The sequence below is a fragment of the Mus caroli genome, unplaced genomic scaffold (genome assembly GCF_978045245.1).
Source record: "Mus caroli unplaced genomic scaffold, Mus_caroli_1 scaffold_14, whole genome shotgun sequence".
Classification (NCBI taxonomy): Eukaryota; Metazoa; Chordata; class Mammalia; order Rodentia; family Muridae; genus Mus; species Mus caroli.
This window is the reverse complement of record NW_028227269.1, coordinates 30928446-30946877: the sequence shown is the minus strand read 5'-3', so window position 1 is coordinate 30946877 and position 18432 is coordinate 30928446. Positions and strand designations below refer to the sequence as shown.

Below are 18432 nucleotides of genomic sequence, written 5' to 3'. Positions count from 1 at the left end.
ACAGACTGAGCTACTCACCAAATTTAAGGTCAGGCTAGGCTACTGAGTAAGGTGTTGTAATAAAAAAAAAAGCAAAACAAACAAACAAACAAACAAAAAACCAACCAAACAAAACCAACCAGAACCAAACCTTCCAAACAACACCGAAAGTGGTAATCAAACGTAACTAAATATCAAAACTAGATTACTGAAAAAGTTACTTATATGTTATAACAGAACATAGCAATATAGAAAAATATGAAGTCACATAAAAGCAGTGTTTTAAATGGACTGGGAAAAGCAATACCTTTTAAGTACTTATTAAGAATGTACTGCAACCCATAAAATACTGTTTCCTCGTATTTCACCTTCCTTACTTTGGAGTTTTCTGTCTTCTTTTCACGGCATTCAAAGTAGGAATAAACTTTGCTTGTGTTGGGTGGGTATTGTTTATAGTGAGTAACCTAGACAAAGAAAAATACTTCCATTAGGAAACACTAACAGTACAGTCAAAGCACCACAGACAAGCCTTCCAATCATTTCCAAATCAGAAACTGTTTTTTTCCACTTGCTACTGGCCAACCTCCCACCCTGGTGACACAGGGCAAGATACAAGCAGATCACCAAAATCCTCCTAATGATACCTTATCTTACAGTCAAACAAGTGACTGAGATTATACTAAGTGGGTTTAAAACCCTTTGGGTGGAAAAGACCCCACGTGGTCTTAGAGTGCAGCCTTTCTTGCAGACTGAGGTACACAACCCGATCCAACAGACCAAGACAGCAAACGCACACAGGCTGTGCACTTGTTTGCTTCTGATGAAATGCTTGGGGGGGGGGGGCACTTCAGATTTGGGGCTTTGGAATACTTGACTGTACTTGTATTTGGGGGTAAGACCTACCTACATGAAAAATGCTTTTATCGTTTCTGTGTGCATGTTTGTGTGGTGTGTGTGCACATGTGCATGCAGGTGTGTGGAGGCCAGAGGTGACTTCGGGTCTTCCTCGGGCATTCACTGCTTCCCTTCTAAGACAGTACCTCTCATTAAACCTAGAGCTCATTGATTCTGCTGCACCAGCTGGCCAGCAAGCTCAGGGGCCCTCCCCTTTCTCTGCTTTGCCAGCACTGGCACTGTAAGCAGGTGCCGACATGCCTGGCTTTTCATGTCAGGTGTTAAGAGATCAAACTCCGGGTCTCAGGCTTGTACATGGAGCACTTGACTGACTGGACTATCTTCCTGGCCTCCATATTTTGACTGTCACTTGTTTTATGAGGTCAAGTTTTGAATCTTGATCCTGGACATCCTACTCAAGATGTTTGAGTTTTGGATCAAGAACATCCAACCTATACCATTACTATGTGTCAAGTCAATGTCTCCTGGTGACCCACCTCTTTCTGCAACTATGAGGCACCAAGGATGTTCTTGACTGCCACAGTGTTCTACAGAAACCTGGATTAAAGCAACAGCTGCAGCAGCAAAATAATGAAAAGCAAATACAAAGCTTGTTTTAAGAGTTGTCGAGAGAGCACAGTAGATAAAGGTACTTGCTGTTAACAATCCTGACAACCTAAGTCCCAGCCCTGGAACACATGTGGTAGAACAGAATTCTGCAGGCCATTCTCTGACTCCACATGCGCACCAAGGCACACGTGTCCCTATACATACATAAATATAAAATGTAGTAAAACATCTAAAAACAAAACCACAACCTCCCATTTTGTTATTTCTCACATTGCTTTTTAACTGTAAGTTTCTATATGACCTTAACCGTTATAGGTTTAAAAACATGATAGTCTTCTAACAGCTTTTACTCTATGGATTTGGTAAAGGCCACTGTTAAAAGCTTAACTTCCATTTGAAGAAAAGTTACTCACTAGACTTTCAATTTTGTTTTATAGTGTTTTTGTCATACTAAGGCAATTAATTGTATTAAATAAGTCATTTATTTGTAAATGTACAAAGTTACTGTCAAACAACTAGAGTAGTGTGTGTTTGCACAGGGGTAAGAACAGAAAGAGGAACTTTAAAATTTAAGGTATAAGGGTAAGTCACAGCCATGGCGGAGCAAGCTTCACGGGGGAGCACAGTTGACACCGAATTCCCCGTGGAGCTTTGATTTCAGGTTCAGGAAAGCCAGTGTTTCTTTGGCTGCACAATCTGATTCTCAGTGAAGCTCGACTCTATTCTAAGGAATCTTCGTAGCTCAGCACTAGCCCTCTAAAATAAATGCATTTCCACTGTTATTTCTGAACAACCATCCTCTGTGCTTCCTCCCCAGCGAGGCACGCTGGCAGCTTCCCTTCTGCTGCACACACACAAAGGTGTGTGGGGGCAAATCTCTACAGAACTCAGACTTTGAGAGCCTGGGTCCTACAGTTCCATTCTGTTTAGACACAGCAGAAAACCATAATAAAAGGCACAGGAGCCCGTGGCCTGGTACCACTGTCAGTTTAAGGAAAGCTACAAAAACTAAGAGAGAAAGCTAATACAGAACCACAGTAATTAAACCCATTAATCTACAACAAGGCCAACCAACCAACCAAACAAACAACCAAACAAAAAGCCCAAGGTAAGTGTATTTATAAATGACATTTCAGTTAATAGTTAAGCTCACTAGGGAAAAAGATGACCCACACTTAAAATATACCCGAGATATATGTAACCACAGTATCCTCCAAGCTACAACCTTGTAACTTGGAGCTGGAGTAGAAGAAAAGGGAAAATGAAATAAAGGTCTGGACCACACAGGCCACGCTTTACAATACTCAGTGTCGTAGCAGTATCTCACGGCATCTGCCCTGACTGGAGTTTATAGTTCATCTACTACTTAGCAGTGTATCTAGCTCCTATGGGATGTTATCATTTGTAAGGCAGGCTGAGGGATGCGTCGTCAGTGGGGAAACACTTGCTGTACAGGCATGAGGACCATTTGGATGTCTGGCACTTACAGAAATGCAAGCAAGTGGTGGCCCGACTGCAATCCCATCACTGGGAGGTGCCGACAGGGTCCCCAGAACAAACTGGCTGGCTGGGCTAACTGAACTGTTGAGCTCTGAGTTCAAAGGAGAACCCACTTCAATGTTATTTTGGAGAACAACTGAGGAAGATACCAGACATTAATCTCTGGCTGCCACACATGTTCATATACCACATCTGTACAAACAGAACATCCAAGAAGCATGCAAACACGCACACACATAGCACATACATAAAAATATACGAGGCTAAGTCAAAAGAGACAAAAGTCGAATGGAAATATCTCTGACTCATTAGCTCTACCAGGGTCTAAAAGTATAAAACTTACCATCATAGCTACACTTCTGTAAAACAACTAACACCCTTCTTCTTTTTTTTTTTTTAAAAAGATCATTTATTTATTTTATGTGTATGAGTGTTACCACATTCATGCAGTGCCTGGGGAGGCCAGAAGAGGGCATCAGACCAGAGGGTTGAGTCACCACGTGGATGCTAGGAACTTAACTCCTTTCCAAGAGCAGCTAGTGCTCTTAACTGCCGAGCCATGTCTTCAGCCACAAATATTTAATTTTTAAAGCTTTGTTTAGGATACTTTTTTATAGTGCTTCACAACCCACTTTTGCCTAAATATACAGAATGTTTCCTATGTTTAAAGAAGATGCCATTATTTCAAAGTTGCATAGGCTGTTGAGGTAAAATGACTCATATTTTACAATCAAGAGAAATTTAAATTTTTTTTCAGAGAAAACAGGTTAAGAATTTAAAATGTCTATGCAAATTGACAGGTAATTAAGCATGAAAGAGAACTGCTAACCTATGAACACAACATGATGTTATTAGGATAATACAGGGATGATTAGATCTAGTTATATGGGAATACACAATGGCTAACGGGTACTACACAGTTTCTCAGTAAATACTCCAAGAGTACAGTCAGCAGGCAGCAACTCTAGCTTACTAGTTTGCTGCCCTCGTTACTTCCAGCTAAAGTGGTGAGTGAGCTTCATCCTTAACTAGTCAGTTCATCCACAAGCACACGACCTGTTTGTTCTGTGTGCCAGGCCTTACGGTTTCAGACGCTGAGGGAGGAAAATAGGCTGACACAGTCCTGGTTCTTACAGTGCTAATCAGAGAAAAACAACACTCAGACCAAGCAACTGCAGATTAAGACGGATGCCATGAAAAACTGAGGAGAGAACAGAAGGGACCTAGGGAAATTTCTCCAAGGTGGTGACATGTGAACAAGACTCAAATGACAAGACAGGAAACTCTTCGGCCTAAGGGACAGTACAGAACAATGGCTGGTGTTGCTGGTCCTGGGAACTGTAGGTAAGAGATCAGACGCAGGCACAGGGGTTGAGAAGGAGCTCCCATTGTGTATTAACTGCAATGGAAGCCTCTATGTCTTAAGCCAGGGTAGCTGTAACCTGATTCGAATTTTTTTAATGCTGAAAATTGAATCTAGGCTCTTACATATGATAAGTACATGCTCTAACACTGAGCTACAACTCCTAGCCCCTCCTCACAATTTCCCAGTCTGGGGGTTGGGGGAAGATAGATGGCACAGGTGAAAGCCTCTGTCTCTGTCTCTGTCTCTGTCTCACACACACACCCCAGCATAAAACAATCAGTCCTGCAGACAGAAAGAGAAACATGGATTACTGGATGCTCAGAGCAGAGTCATGAATTCAGAAGTTACTGCCCACAAGTCAGTAAGGAAAAGACCTACCCAGTGTTTCTAGAGGTAAAGAAGGGTTAGAGCTGGATGTGGAGAGCAAGGAGACATCACAGATACCTCCTAGAGTTTGGTTGAGCAACTGGGTTAACAATGGTGCCATTTACAGGAGTAGTGGCACACACCTGAAATGCCAGCACTCAGGGAAGGCAGGAAGGTTGCCTTGAGCTGGAAGGCCAGCCTGGGCTACCTGGTGAGTAACAGACCAACCACAGGTATGTAACAAACCCTACTTCAGCTTCTTCTCAAACAAAGGGCTCGTTTATTGAGTCAATGAAGACTATGGGAGGGATAAGTGGGAAGATCAAGAGCCCAGTCTTCAACACGAAGCAACACTAATCAGTTTCGTGTGCTCAGTTAAGTGTATGAAAAGGAAGATCTTGACTCCTGTTAATTTTTCCACTGCCTTAATTTCTATTGCTAGATAAAATGATTCTATGAGAAACAGAAAATTCTTCACATTCCCAGGCAACCTTACTAGTAATTGTTCCTTGAACTGGCAGGGTCCTCGGTGGCTAAGAGCTCTGCGAGGAACACAGGAGCCTTTAACAGACCTTCACTGCGCCTGCTTTGCTGATGAAAAGGTGAGCTGTCTCAGGGCCTGGAGAGATGGCTCAGCCATTAAGAACTGGACTTCAGTTCCTAGCACCCACATGGTAGCCCACAACTCTCTGTCGCTCCAGGTCCAAGGAATTTAGAGGGACCTGGCACACATGTGGCACACAGACATGCATGGAGGCAACATATCTATTGTTAGTTTTCTTTTTTAGCTAGGAAAAAAAAAAGTTCCTACACGCTTCTAACAGATTAGGTGCTAGACAATAACTTTCGATGTCTAGAATAAAGAGGTTCTAGTCCCATGTTTAACACAGGGAACTTTCTCCAAAGCGGGCTGTTAGCCAAGCAACTACACGAACACATTCCATTCCCAAGTATTCCTACCCTTGGCCACTAGGACAGTGGGGGACTGAGGATAAAGGCATACTTAACGTAAGCAGAATCCTACTGGAGGAATGTGCTGGTTTGAATAACAATGGCTCCCAAAGGCTCATTTAAATGCTTGGTCCTCTGGAGTGGGACTATTAGGAAGTGTAACCTTGTTGGAGTAGGTGAGGTCTTAGTGGAGGAAATGTGTTCACTGTGGGTGTGGGCCACCCAATTCTCCTTCTGTGGCCTTTGAATCAAGCCTAGCTCCTCCAGCACCTGCCATGCTTCCCACCATAATAATGGACTGAACCTCTGAACTGTAAGCTACCCCAATTAAATGTTTTCGGAGAGTTGCCATGGTCACAGAGTCTCTTCACAGAAACTGAACTCTGACTAAGACAGGAAATGAGGTGTAATTTTCTCTAGTTGCTCCTTTAAGGTATTCCATAGGTTGACCTGAGATACTTTCTCAAGATCTTTCCTCATAAACTGGTATCATATCACCAAAGGCAACTGGTATTCACTTGCCCACTTCTTCCGTTACACTTGTATTTTTAACTGGTAAGAAATAATTAAGAGCCAAAGTTTAAAATGCAATGGGCTAACATATTCAATGCCACAGAACAAGTTCCATCATATGGGCAACACCTACAGCATCAGAGTAGGCTCTACTATCCCCGTCCTGGCTGACTCCCCTGCTTCACTACAGCTAACGCAATGTATGGGGAAAAAAAGCCAAAGTTATCTGCTTCCCAGGAGTTTTTAAAGTTTTCGAAGCCCTGGAAATTTGCTGCCACAGAAGATAATTTGTTGCAATTCAGGTCTGAAGCATAAACTGCTTGTAGGAGTTGGTTCTCTCCTTCTACCACGTGGGTCCCCGCCTGAGAGCAAGCACCTTTCTTTACCTGATGTTGCCAGCTTTACTGTCTTATTTCAATTGTCCAAGTTTCCCCTACAACTTATAAAACTTACTTGAAGAAATATATTTAAAGTATCACCTTCTTCCTTAGGACAAGGTCTCATATAGCCCAGGCTAGCCCATACTTCCTATGTAACCAAGGGTGCTAGGTCTACAGAGGTATGTCAATGACTGTTACATACATGTGTTTTAAGGACAGGAGAAAAAAACAAAAACAAAACAAAACAACAACAACAAAAAACCAAAACGCTGAGTCCTAGCACTGCCCCTCCTCATTGGTAAGCACTGGTGCCATGGACCCATGTCCCAAGCCTGTAGTGTTTACTCAGAAGCAGAGAAGAGGAGATTACAAAAAATGGAAACCAGTGAGAGGAAAAGATTGGAAGTTCCAGTCAGAATCAACCTGGTCATATGATTCTCATCTCTCCCAATCTCTTCTGCAATAATTCTCAACTTCCTGTGTTCCTCAGCCATTGGAGAACACAATGTCTGCCGGTTTCACTGCCACAAGGAAGTTAGGCAGCTCTTGGAAGCGTCCCTAAAACCAACTTTTCTCTCCACCCTGGATTGTAACACGCTGTTGTTCCCTCTGGGTTCCTTCACTCCGTATAAAGGAATGACGGCAGAGTGCTGGGCCCTACATTGCGGCCTAGGAAGCCTCTGAGAAGCAAGCTACCCTGGCGGCACATCTCTCAGTGGGGTGATGAGACCTGAACACTGCTGAAGGACTACTTTTGTGTGTTCTGTCTTTTCCAGCCATAGCACAATGACAGTGTCTTCTGCTAATCTGCTAGAGATAAAATGTTGAAAAAAATGTTAAAACTATTCTCTGCTGTAGGCGCTTATTCAGGAAAAAAAGTATAGTTTTGTGGAATCCAAAAGAAAACCATCTTTGACTGCTTTCTGATTATTTCTGATTATCCCAGAGGTAAGCTCAAAGGAAAAACCACGTCTCCTTTACAGGAAAGTCCCTGTAAAGGGAAAGCAATCCAACCACCGCAATGGCTGGAGTGGCTCACGCCCATCTTCCCTAGCCAGGTTAGTGCAATGTCACTAAAGCTGGGTAGGAAATGTGCCCTAAGCGATTCTGAAAATATAAATGATTGAAGCCGTAAGAGCAGGCCCTTTTTGTTTGGAAAATGAACTCAAGATGAAACTGAAGAGCTGCATCTGCCTGTGTTCTCAGCTCCTTATTATACACAATGAAATACGAGATCCCAGAAATGGAAGTGTGCTTCAAATGCTCCTGCACAGCCCCGAGTGTCCTGCCCTTTCTTAAGGACACTGTGAAAATGTATCCCACATGTTGCTATATGCTCGGCCACCACCTTCTCTGCTCTGTGTGGTTCAGGAAACCATTTCCCTTTAATTTCAGAAGAATCTCTTCATCCTCCAGCCACTCTCTCCTAAGCAGCCACAAATTTTTGAGATCTGACAAGAATATATAATTGCCAAATGAAAGAATTTTCATTACTTGTAATGTCGTGCTTAGCACTCTTGCTACCTCTCTACCTAGGATTAAAAAGACAAGAAGGATAAATACTTTAATATTAGCCCCCTGAGACCACCGGTCAGGAATAAAATTTATTATATGCAAATAAAATTCACGCAGATAAGCAGGACTTGCTAGGACATTAGAAAGCTTTAAGATTACTTATTAACTAGATGCATCTCCAAACACCACTGCAACCTGCAGCAGCTTCACACTTGGTACTCACAATGGCTGGAGGAGCTACTGCTGTCTTTTTGATAAACCATGTAGTTCCAGCTGCTCCTTATCTGCTATGTAGAGCGTACTAGCCTGGACCTCACAGAAGCCTGCCTCTCTGGTTTCTGAGTGTTGGGATTAAAATAATTATGTGCCCTCCTTAAACCTGGCCTTTTATGTCTGTTTATATTTCCCTTTATGTTCAATCGTTTACACATAATACAGTAAAATATCTGAAAATTATCTTGGGATATTTACTGATATTTTACTTTTACAAAATGAGACTTTTCTAAAATCACTAAGAATTTAGTGATTTTAGACTAAACACTTCAACTGAACTAAATCACGCAGAGATTTAGAGCCTCCAGTACCACAACAGAAATGGTAATAATCTTTCGAAGGTGATTTCCACTTTAAAATCCCATCTGAAGTAGGATGTGGAGGCACACACCTTTAATTCCAGGACTCAGGAGGCAGAGGCAGAGGCAGGCCTCTGAGTTCAAGGCCAGCCTGGTCTACAAGGCAGGTTCTAGGACAGCCAGGGCTGCTACACAGAAACTCTGCCTCAAAAAACTAAAATGAAGTAAAATGAAATTCCATGCGAAAGACCACCTGTTGATAAATCTTGGACCCTTTAAAATGAAAAATTACTTACAATAGTTTACAAAAAAAAAAAAAAAAAAAAAGAACAGGGACAAACTAGTATGTAAGCAAGTGGGACTCTGAAACATTCAGATTACAGGGTTAAAAAAAAGTAAAAAGCAAAGAACCAAAACAAAACCACGGGAGTACTACGTCTAAATCGCTACACTCAAAACCATTACGATGTTCAAGTAAATACTAAACTTGAAAGCTAAAATTTAATCTGTTCTCGCGAGGGTCCTACTAGTCTGACATTTTACCTTTTAAGCGTCTTGGCTAACAAACTTAACTGAAGATCAGTGCAGTTCATTTCACAAAGTGTGTATGTGTGTTGGGGGTGGTGGCGGGCATTTCTTCATCACTCCTCTCTTGGCTAAGGTGCATATCAAATAGAATTAGTGCAAGAGTCAACTCAATAGGCACCTTAAAGCAATGTGCCATTTTACTCTCCCCACAAATTCTCCAGGGTTAGAACTCCAGTTCCTTTACCTCTTGGTGTTTCACTTTCCATTTCACAGAAATCACGTAGTTGATCCTGGAGAGCCAGAGCACACTGGCCTCTGCAACCAGGGGCCAGGCACGTGAATGATCCCTAGGTGCAAGGGAGTTGGAAATGCAACCCCACCGAGTGGGACAGCAGAATCAGACGCGGCTCCCGGGGCCGGGTTTATCCTCCGCGCTGGGACCACTGGCTGGGTGAGGGGCACACCGCCAGGACCTCTCCCCGAGCTCCCCGGGGCAGGACCGTACCTGCCGAGCCAGGGGCTGTTACCTAACCGGCCCGATCGTCCCATGGTCTCATCCAGTCCTCCCTGTCCCAGAGCCAAGGCCGCCGGCGGCTACGGTAGCTGCAGCGTGCGCCCATCCCGCCGAGCCTCCGGCCGCGCCCCCGCCGCGGCGTAGGCCCCGCCTCCGGCCCGCGCCTCCATCCTTCAGCCACCGCGTTGCGGCTCCTCCACCTGCCCCATCCCGCCGCCCCGACTCCCGCCGCCCCGGGCCCGGAGACCCCCCCATCGCAACCCCACCTTGTACGAGTCGGTGGCCAGCAGGATGTTGAACTCGGCTTCTGCCGCAGCATTCATCTCGGGCCGGAGCGGAGGCGCCGCGCCACGAGCTGCCCGGCGCGGCTGCGAGCAAGGAGAAAAATGGGCTTCGCTGCGCTCCGTTGCTTAAGTCACCGCTCGCTCGCAGGGGGGCGGGAGAGCAGGGAACGGAGCGCGGGGAGGGGCCGGGAGGGCGGGCAGGTCCGTGACGCGGCGGCCGAGGCTAGCGCGCTCCCCTGCCCAGCGCGCTCCGGCGGCTTTCCCGGCGGCTCCGCGCCCCGCCCATCCCGGGGACAAGGGGCGGGGCACGGCTGCGCGTGCGCAGCGCAGGGGCGGGGGGGGACTGAGGAGGACGTGAGGCACGCGCTCTGCCTCAGCTGCGCCCGCCCGGGGCCTAAAGCGGACCGTCACCCCAGCGCGTGACCTGGGCGCCTGCCTCTGAGGGGCGTGGTCTGCTGCAGGGGCGTGGCTTGGCGTTCCCAGCCTCGCCCCTCCTGCGGGGAGTCTCTTTGCCCGCCCCAACCCGGACCTTCCTCTTGTCCTACCCAGTCCCTGCTCGTCCTGAGAGTCTTGTTGGAGTCACGCCACCAGCTAAGGCCAAGGAGCCACCCACTGTCGTCTCCCTGTTCCCGCACGCGCTGAGTTACCTTTGTCTCCCGCTTGGACGATGGATGAAATCTTTGGTCCCCATCCGTCTTGTGGATCCTGATCCTCTAGATTTTCCTTTAAAATCAGAGGAGCTGTTTGCGGTCTGAGTTGCCCTGGCGCGTGGACTTGCTTTTCTCCCCGCTCTGTCTGTAGCTGAGCTCTTTGATCCTTTGAAGGCTGACTTTTCCTGGAGAAAAGCCTTTGCGTCTTAGGGAAAGGTTAAATTCAACCCTCTCAGACAAAGTAGGGACAAGACCAAATTGAATCTAATATTGTTGGGAAGTAAAAGGCATACAGCCAAGTCTTATACAGTTATACAGTGGATCTGTTTTTTTTTTTTTTTTCCTTTAAATCATTAAATCGTGGGGGAAAGAGCTAGTAACCTCCCAAATAAGCGAAGTGACGTCTGATGACGTCATCCAACTTCCATGAGCCTGTCCTCTTGTTCAGTTTTCACATACAGAGTTGCAAATTTGTTTTGCATAGAACTAAAATTCCCTTTGCATGTTTAATAGCATTTAAGAATTCTAAGATTTAGGTTTTGTTGTTGTTTTGTTTTTATGGAATACAAGTAGCAGGGGGAAAAAGGTATAACTAAAGTGGCACAGACTGCATCAAGCTTCCTTTTGCCTTTTACTTCTCAACAATGTTATATTCAGTTTGGTCTTGTCCCTTCATTGTCTGAGAGGGTTGCATTTAACCTTCCCCTTAAGACACAAAGGACGGTTGAGACTTTTCTCCAGGAAAAGTCAAACAGCTTTCAAAGGATCCAAGAGCTCAGTGACAGCATCAGTTCATCTACAATTGACCGCTATTTTAGGCTGTTTTATGCAGAAAAAAATTATTCTAATTACAAAGTAGTCTTTGTTCATGGTAGCGTTTTCTATAAACAAAATTTGATCTTGCAATCTTTGAGTTTTTTTCCCTGTATAAAAATGAAAAAGCCCAAAATGTAAAAATGCTAACATTGTAAGCATACTGACATTGCTAGATAAGTTCAAGAATAGGGTCTGCAGGAGTATTACTGGCTTAATCCCACAGCAATCTTTAGAGGAAAAGGTGACTATTGAAGTTCTTAGAGGTCTTAAAAGCCCCTCCCCCGCAAAGGCCTATATGCTAGTGTGGACTGACAAGAAGGAAGCAGATCAACTTTTAAGAGTTGGGGTCTGAGTAGAGGTAGTTCAATAATTGCAACACTTATCTCATTCCTTTTTCTTTCTCTTCGGATGTCAGGTGTCATGCCACCACAAGCACAAAGCAACAGGGTCGAGCAACTGTGAACTGAAACTGAGCCAGAATCAACATTTTTCCTCCTTCAGAGTTGATTTTATCAGGTATTTTGTCGAAGGGATGAAAGCTGACTTAACACACAAATCATGTTACTAATAGAAAACCACATTGCCAAAGGTAGAATTTGTCAAGTTTTCGCACAACTATTATCTTTAAACCAGGCTGGTTTTGAATGAATCGGGGTTTAGGACTGTGATATGCAATGATTCACCAGATATAAAACCAAGATTTCACTCAGAAATAATATCTACTGAAAGATAACTTGAAAGAAGAATGTAGTTGGCACCTTTAGTAGTGTGTCAAAGATCTAACAAACTGTTTCTCACGGATTCCCATATCACAAATAATAAATAACCAGATTCACGTAGGTCCTGTCTACTCTTTCAGAGCTCTGGATCACTCTATCCATCTAGAGGTCAGTCAGTCAGTCAGTCAGTCACCTTATGGGCCACAATAAGAATGGCTGTCCAAGTTCAATTAAAAAAAATTATATAAATGATCATGTCACTACTATCCTTGATATTTGCTATTGTAAGTTATTTTATTTTTAATATTATATTCATGGATAAATCATGATTTTATAAAATTATGAGGAACAATGAGTTATGTAACACATTGCAATATTATATGGGGTCCAGTTGTCATCATTACTTATAAATTTTGCTGACAGCTACTTGTCTAAGATTCTAAAGTCCAAATCAATGGCTGAGAAAATAAACCTGTTAGGATTATTAGAGGATGCCAAGATCTTTATAATTTAATACTTTCCTTAGTGAGCTATGTTCATCATGTATGCTCTAGCAGATGCCTGTTAGTGGTATCTAGAGAGACAATCTTAATTTTAATAATTATTTTAAGGGATATTAGAAAAAATATAACTTGCGCATAGACTCTGGTTTTCTTTAGGGATTTTTACTCAGGATGAATGTTCCCTGGCTTATATTTGACATGTGAAGGATATTCTTGAAGAAACTGAACGTGACGGGTTACATGTTCTATGACTACTAACTATATTAGAGTCTAGAAAAGGTAAAAACATGGCGAAAGAAAGCAGGTTCACTGCTGCACAGGCCGAGGTTAACGGAAGTAGATTCACTAGACTCTACCCTAAAATTTGTGAGTCATAAATTCTATGTCTCAGACTAAACTAAGAACACCTTCTGTTTTGAAATGATTCTGAATTCTGTCTCCTCTTCTTTTGTCCTGGGATTTTATGAATTCATTTTCATGTCTCCTTGTTTCCAGCTTAGTTTGCATGATTAGGCAATGAACACCATTCACCATTTTGCCCCGAACATATAAGATATTCTTGAATATTTATAATATCCCAATACCGAAAGAATGACTATTCCTGCTATTAAATAGAGATCAGGATAACAAGAAACTAATCCTAATTCAGTCAACCCAAAAGGAACATGTCAGCACCTTGCACAGACACCACGCTGTACACTGAAGCACTAAGGGTTTCAAAGGCAGACCTTCTATTCGCTTGAACTCTTTTACTTAGCAGCTATACAGTAGTTGGGGTTCACAGTGGAGGGAGACAGAATCAGAGGTACTTCATGATCCCTAGCAAGCTCAGCATTTGATTGTAAGATTAACATATAATTGCATGTGAATATAACCCTTCCCTGCAGGAACAACTTCTGAGGAACAATTAAGGCCTGGATATTGTTCATTTAATCAGTTTCTATGCTCTCTACTTTTCCAGATAAAAGACTTCCCACCAGTGAAACCATAAACTTCAGTAGTCTGGTTTTTGATCACTAAATCCTTGCTGTGTGTCTCACTCATTCCCCTCTCTGTATACTGGCTCTGGTTCTCAAGGCCTTTGCCACAGACCCCAATTTGCCCCATCTGACGTGCTATTTATTCTTACCACATGTGTTAGGTATTTGCCAATGGGGAAGTACCTTAGAGAAATAGTTATAGACGAGGAAACATCTATTTGGCTCATAGTTTCAGAGTTTGATCCATATTACTCAGTGTTGTCTTGTTTGGACTTGGAGTAGGGGAGGGAGTCATGGTGGAATGAGTGATAGGGAAAGGATCTCACTTCATGGAAGTCAAAAATGGAGGTGCTGAGGAGAGGGCGGGAATGGAGACACGGTATAGTCCCAGGAACACGCCCTGATTACCTTCTTCTAGCAAACATCCAAATCATAACATTTCTATCATCTCACCAAATAGTACCATCAGCTGACAAGCTCTCAACACATGAGCCAGAAGAGGGCAGTTCCTATTCAAACCATAAAATTCTACTTCTGGTCAAAGACTCCTCACCATCTGACGTATAAAATGCATTTAGTCCATCTTCAAGAATCCTTAATATCTTGAAACTTTAAGTCCAAGCTCTCTGCAGAGTTCAAAACAAAATGTTAGCTCTCAAGATACAGGGGTGAAGAGTAAGCATTCCCGCTCTGCAAAAGAGAAACGGGAACACAGGGATGAGGGATAGAAATGAAGCAAATCCGAAACACAGCAGGACACAAGTCAAATCCTAACTAGCATAACTTCATGTCTGACAACTGGGGCTGCATGCAGACAGGATGGAAACTCAGAGGCTTCGATAGCCATTTGTTTGAATATGGAATAAATTCTATTAAATAGTACAAGATTAAAAACCTTAGCTTTCATCAGTCCATGTTTATAAACATACCTATTTATATAGTTTGACATATACAGTAAATGTAAACTATATCTTTACTGTAAGTCTAATGAAGGCTAAGTTTTGACCACATCTGTTCCCAAGGTAACCAAATGTATAGGCCATGTGTCAGATATTACTTAGTTCTTCCTATAAGACTGAAGGCCTACAGACTATATAGAACAGATTGTATAGATTGATTACAATTTGTTTGTTTGTTTGTTCAATTGATTGTCAGGTACCTATCTTAGCCTACCTCTGTTATCAGATGTAATTCTCACTTGGGTTTCGTACCTAATCTTGCCTTGAAAGTCTCTGAAGACACATTTTGTTTTGTTTCCTTGTAAGTGAACAGGTAAGAGTCCTGAACTCACTCTTCAATGTTTGTCACTGACCTAAGGGGAAACAGTGTCAAACATGTTATAAGTACATATGCCCCAATTTATCTAACACAGTTTAAACCTTTTTAAAAAAATAACCGTTTCAACTATATGCTTTAATTAATTTATGTAAGCACAGTTAATCAAAGCAATTATATTTAAATATTAATAGTATGAAATTCTTTATCCTGGTTTACAAGACATTTCACATGGTATACATATGCAAAATAACTCATGGTTCCTCATAATTGCATAAATCATGATTTATCCATGAATATAATATTAAAATAAAATAACTTACAATAGCAAATATCAAGGATAGTAGTGACACGACCATCTATATAATGTTTTGTTTTGTTTTGTTTTTTACTAATTGAACTTGAACAGCCATTCTTATTGTAGCCCATAAGGTTTCTTTCTTGGGCTGGCTGTGCTCTGTGCCTGCAACTTTTCATGGAAATGTCCCATGTACCTAGCATCTTTCTATTATATCTTCAGTTTTACCCTTACAGTTTCACATGTCATCCTCACAGGACTGCCTGTGGGATCCCAACCAAAGGCTACATTGACTGACTTGTCAGGCTTGCCTTGGTGGAACCCTCTGGATCCTGCGATTGTTGCATTCTGCACACCTATAAAGCCAGCATCATGCAGACAACACCAAGGTCTGCCCCATGCTCTACTGCAGCTGGTTTCCTTTGACCACGGTAGCAGTAGCCTCCAAATACCTGGATACCTACGCAAGGTGAAGGGAATCCAGGGAAAATGACTTCCTAGCTGAGAAGTAAGTAGGGTACCCAGCGGTGCTGCTCTCAAGTGGAATCTTTTAAAATGATTTTTACCTTTTTATACCCTGGAGCTCAGGTTGAGATGATTCCCCGTTCCTGAGATGTTCACGATATAGTCCTATTGCCCCACTGCAGAATGTTTGGCTTCTTTATAATTTCACAGTTCCTTTAACAACCACATCTTCCTGTCCACAGCTTTGAATTTGTTCCCTTTCTTGAAAGAGTACATGTTTTAGAATATTTCTGTCCTGCATTAAGCTGCCTATTCTCAGTGTAGATGTTGCTTAAAAAGTATCAGTTGCAACAACATGAAAAATGTGAATGCTGGATTACCATGTAATTTCCTCTATTACATTAATATTGCATCATGCTTATGCTTATAAGTCTGACTACAGTATGGGCAAAATGTAGAGGAACTCCTTGTCACCATGTACCATGAGTGCCTCTAATTCAAATCCTAATGGATTTCTTATTTTCATATGAAGCTTTGTAAGCCTTTACTATTTGGCTCTTTTTAAGACCCTCAGTATTTAGGTCTCTTTAGTGCCAGATAGAGTGGTGCTTAAGCTTCTACTGCATGGTTAGGCTTTAAACTTTTCCAAATTCCTTCCCTAAACTAATTCCAATAGATTGTGAGCTGTCTTGGCAGTAGAAGTCACAGTGTTCAGCAGCCTTGGAGACCACGGAGGATGGATATTAGGGCTTCATTGAAACTATCTCCTCCTGGTCAAAAGAATGAAGTCTACCTCTGGACCTGGATGGAGACACGACATTCAGAACTGCTCCAAAATTCAAAATATTACCTGTGACGGTCTCTTTTCATAAGAATTAGCCTACCAGGACCTGCCAATCTCCTGTCCAAGAGACCATCCCACCCTACCCCAGAAAGGCTGATCCACCTAAATCCAGGCTAAGAAGTGGAAGAATAATTATTTCCTTAGTGAAGATACTATATGTATCTTCTGTAGAAGTCCTGCCCTGTGCAGGGGCTGGCAGTCACCTCAAGCAGCTCTGCAAAGCCTGATTTTTCCGAGTTTTTTCTGAGTCAGAAAATCTGAATCTTTCTTTTTTCTTCTTTTTCCAAAACATGGGCATGCTTTCTGGGATACCATGGTCCTTCTTGCTCTTTCTGTGAAGCTACCCCTACACTTTCACTATTAGGATGCTTACAGAAGGCGGGACTTTCTCTTTCTTTTCTTTGTCTCTGGCCTCCAACTGCCAAGATTTTCAGCTTTCCTGTCCTGTTGTTGTTGGTGTCCCCCCCCCCCACCTAAACTCTTATAGGTTGTTTTCTAGCTTTACTTTTGAATCTGGGTTTTATAAATGAGACTAAGGATCTACAAAAGGGAGTCCCAGATTTCCCTAGTAATATATGGGACCCAATGTGGGACTCCCTAAAGTTTCTGATAACAACAGCAATGATCCTATCATTTCTCTCTCTCTCTCTCTCTCTCTCTCTCTCCATATATATATATATATATATACATATAAATAATATATATAATATTTGTGTATATATATATATATATATAATATGTATGTGTGTATGTGTGTGTGTGTGCTAGTCATTCATTGCTACAGCTATATCATGTAGCAAATGCCTCAAAGAAACCACCTGATGAGAGCACCAACTTGGCTCATTGTTTGAGAGTTTTCAGTTCATGCTCACTTGCTTCACTCTGTGTTTCTTGGCCTTTGTCATGGTTGAAGGGCAAGGTAGAGCAAAGCTAGTCCCATATGAAAGATAGGAAGCAGAGAGAGGTTCGAGGAATGGATTGGGCACAAGATACAGGACAGGGATTTTTATAAACTACTGCTAGTGACTTGTCTCCTCTACATAAGCCCCATTTCATAGTTTCCAGGACCTCCCAACATTGTCCCAGCAGTTGTGGATCACACCTTTAGCACATAAGCCTCTGGGTACACTTAACACCACCTATCTTGGACTCAATCTTTTATATTATGGAGATCACCTCTTTCTGTTTTTTCTCAAAGCCCTCCAATCTTTCAACTTTACTGTAGAGCATTTTAAAGTAGGCAGGCTGTTATACACTAATAGAGAACACCACATAGGTATGAGCTAGCCATTCAAAGCAGACACATTATGCCATCTGGAAACCTGGTATCTGCCACATCCCTCACCCAAGCTTCTTTCCCCCATTTTGCTTAGCAGTTATTAAAAAAAAAATACCCTTCTCAAATCCTTACCTCAGACCATCCATCCCCTTCACTTGGAAGATGATATAGTAGCCTATAGTTTAAGTAAAACTAAGGCTATCAGGTACTAAATCCCTAAATATCTGTGAGAGCAGAGGTATAACCTACACACAGATCTGCTTCCAGAGGAAAGTGCAGTACCAGATACATATTAGGGGGTTGGTAAATGTTTACTAAATCAACAAAGATGGCCCTGTGGCACCTGGTACTGCTTACGCAGACCTGGCATCCCTTTTTATTCCTTTGCTCGCTTAAATACACAGTCCCTCTCCTACAGTCACACTCTGCTCAACCTAGTTATGATCTGTGTGGGAGGAACATTATGAGCTGGAGGTTTTCCATCTCTCCCTTCCTTCTTGTTCTACCTCTTGTTGCTTCTGGGTTTTCAAATGCCCACTTAGGGTAGAGTTATTATTTATTTATTTGTTTGTTTGTTTGTCTGTGTGTCCATTTATTTATTTATTTTTTTGACAGGGGAGGTTTAAAAACAGGACTTGTCTATGTAACAGCCTTGGATGTTCTGGAATTTG

At 42.6% G+C, this 18432-nt stretch overlaps 1 protein-coding gene across 2 annotated transcripts in view; it reads right to left on the bottom strand.

The window, feature by feature from the left end:
* Nampt (nicotinamide phosphoribosyltransferase) overlaps positions 1-10142 on the bottom strand; it is a 32596-nt gene extending 22454 nt beyond the window's left edge. The window contains exons 1-2 of one of the 2 annotated variants that reach the window (XM_021179359.3): positions 9915-10142; positions 287-443 (exon numbers count right to left, since the gene is read on the bottom strand). In XM_021179359.3, coding sequence (XP_021035018.1) covers positions 287-443; positions 9915-9971 — 214 coding nt within the window. In that variant the 5' untranslated portion in view covers positions 9972-10142. Of the gene's footprint in view, positions 1-286; positions 444-9670; positions 9765-9914 lie in introns of those variants that run through there. The other variant, XM_085830289.1, reaches the window with a different exon arrangement.
* Between the last annotated feature and the right edge of the window lie 8290 nt (positions 10143-18432).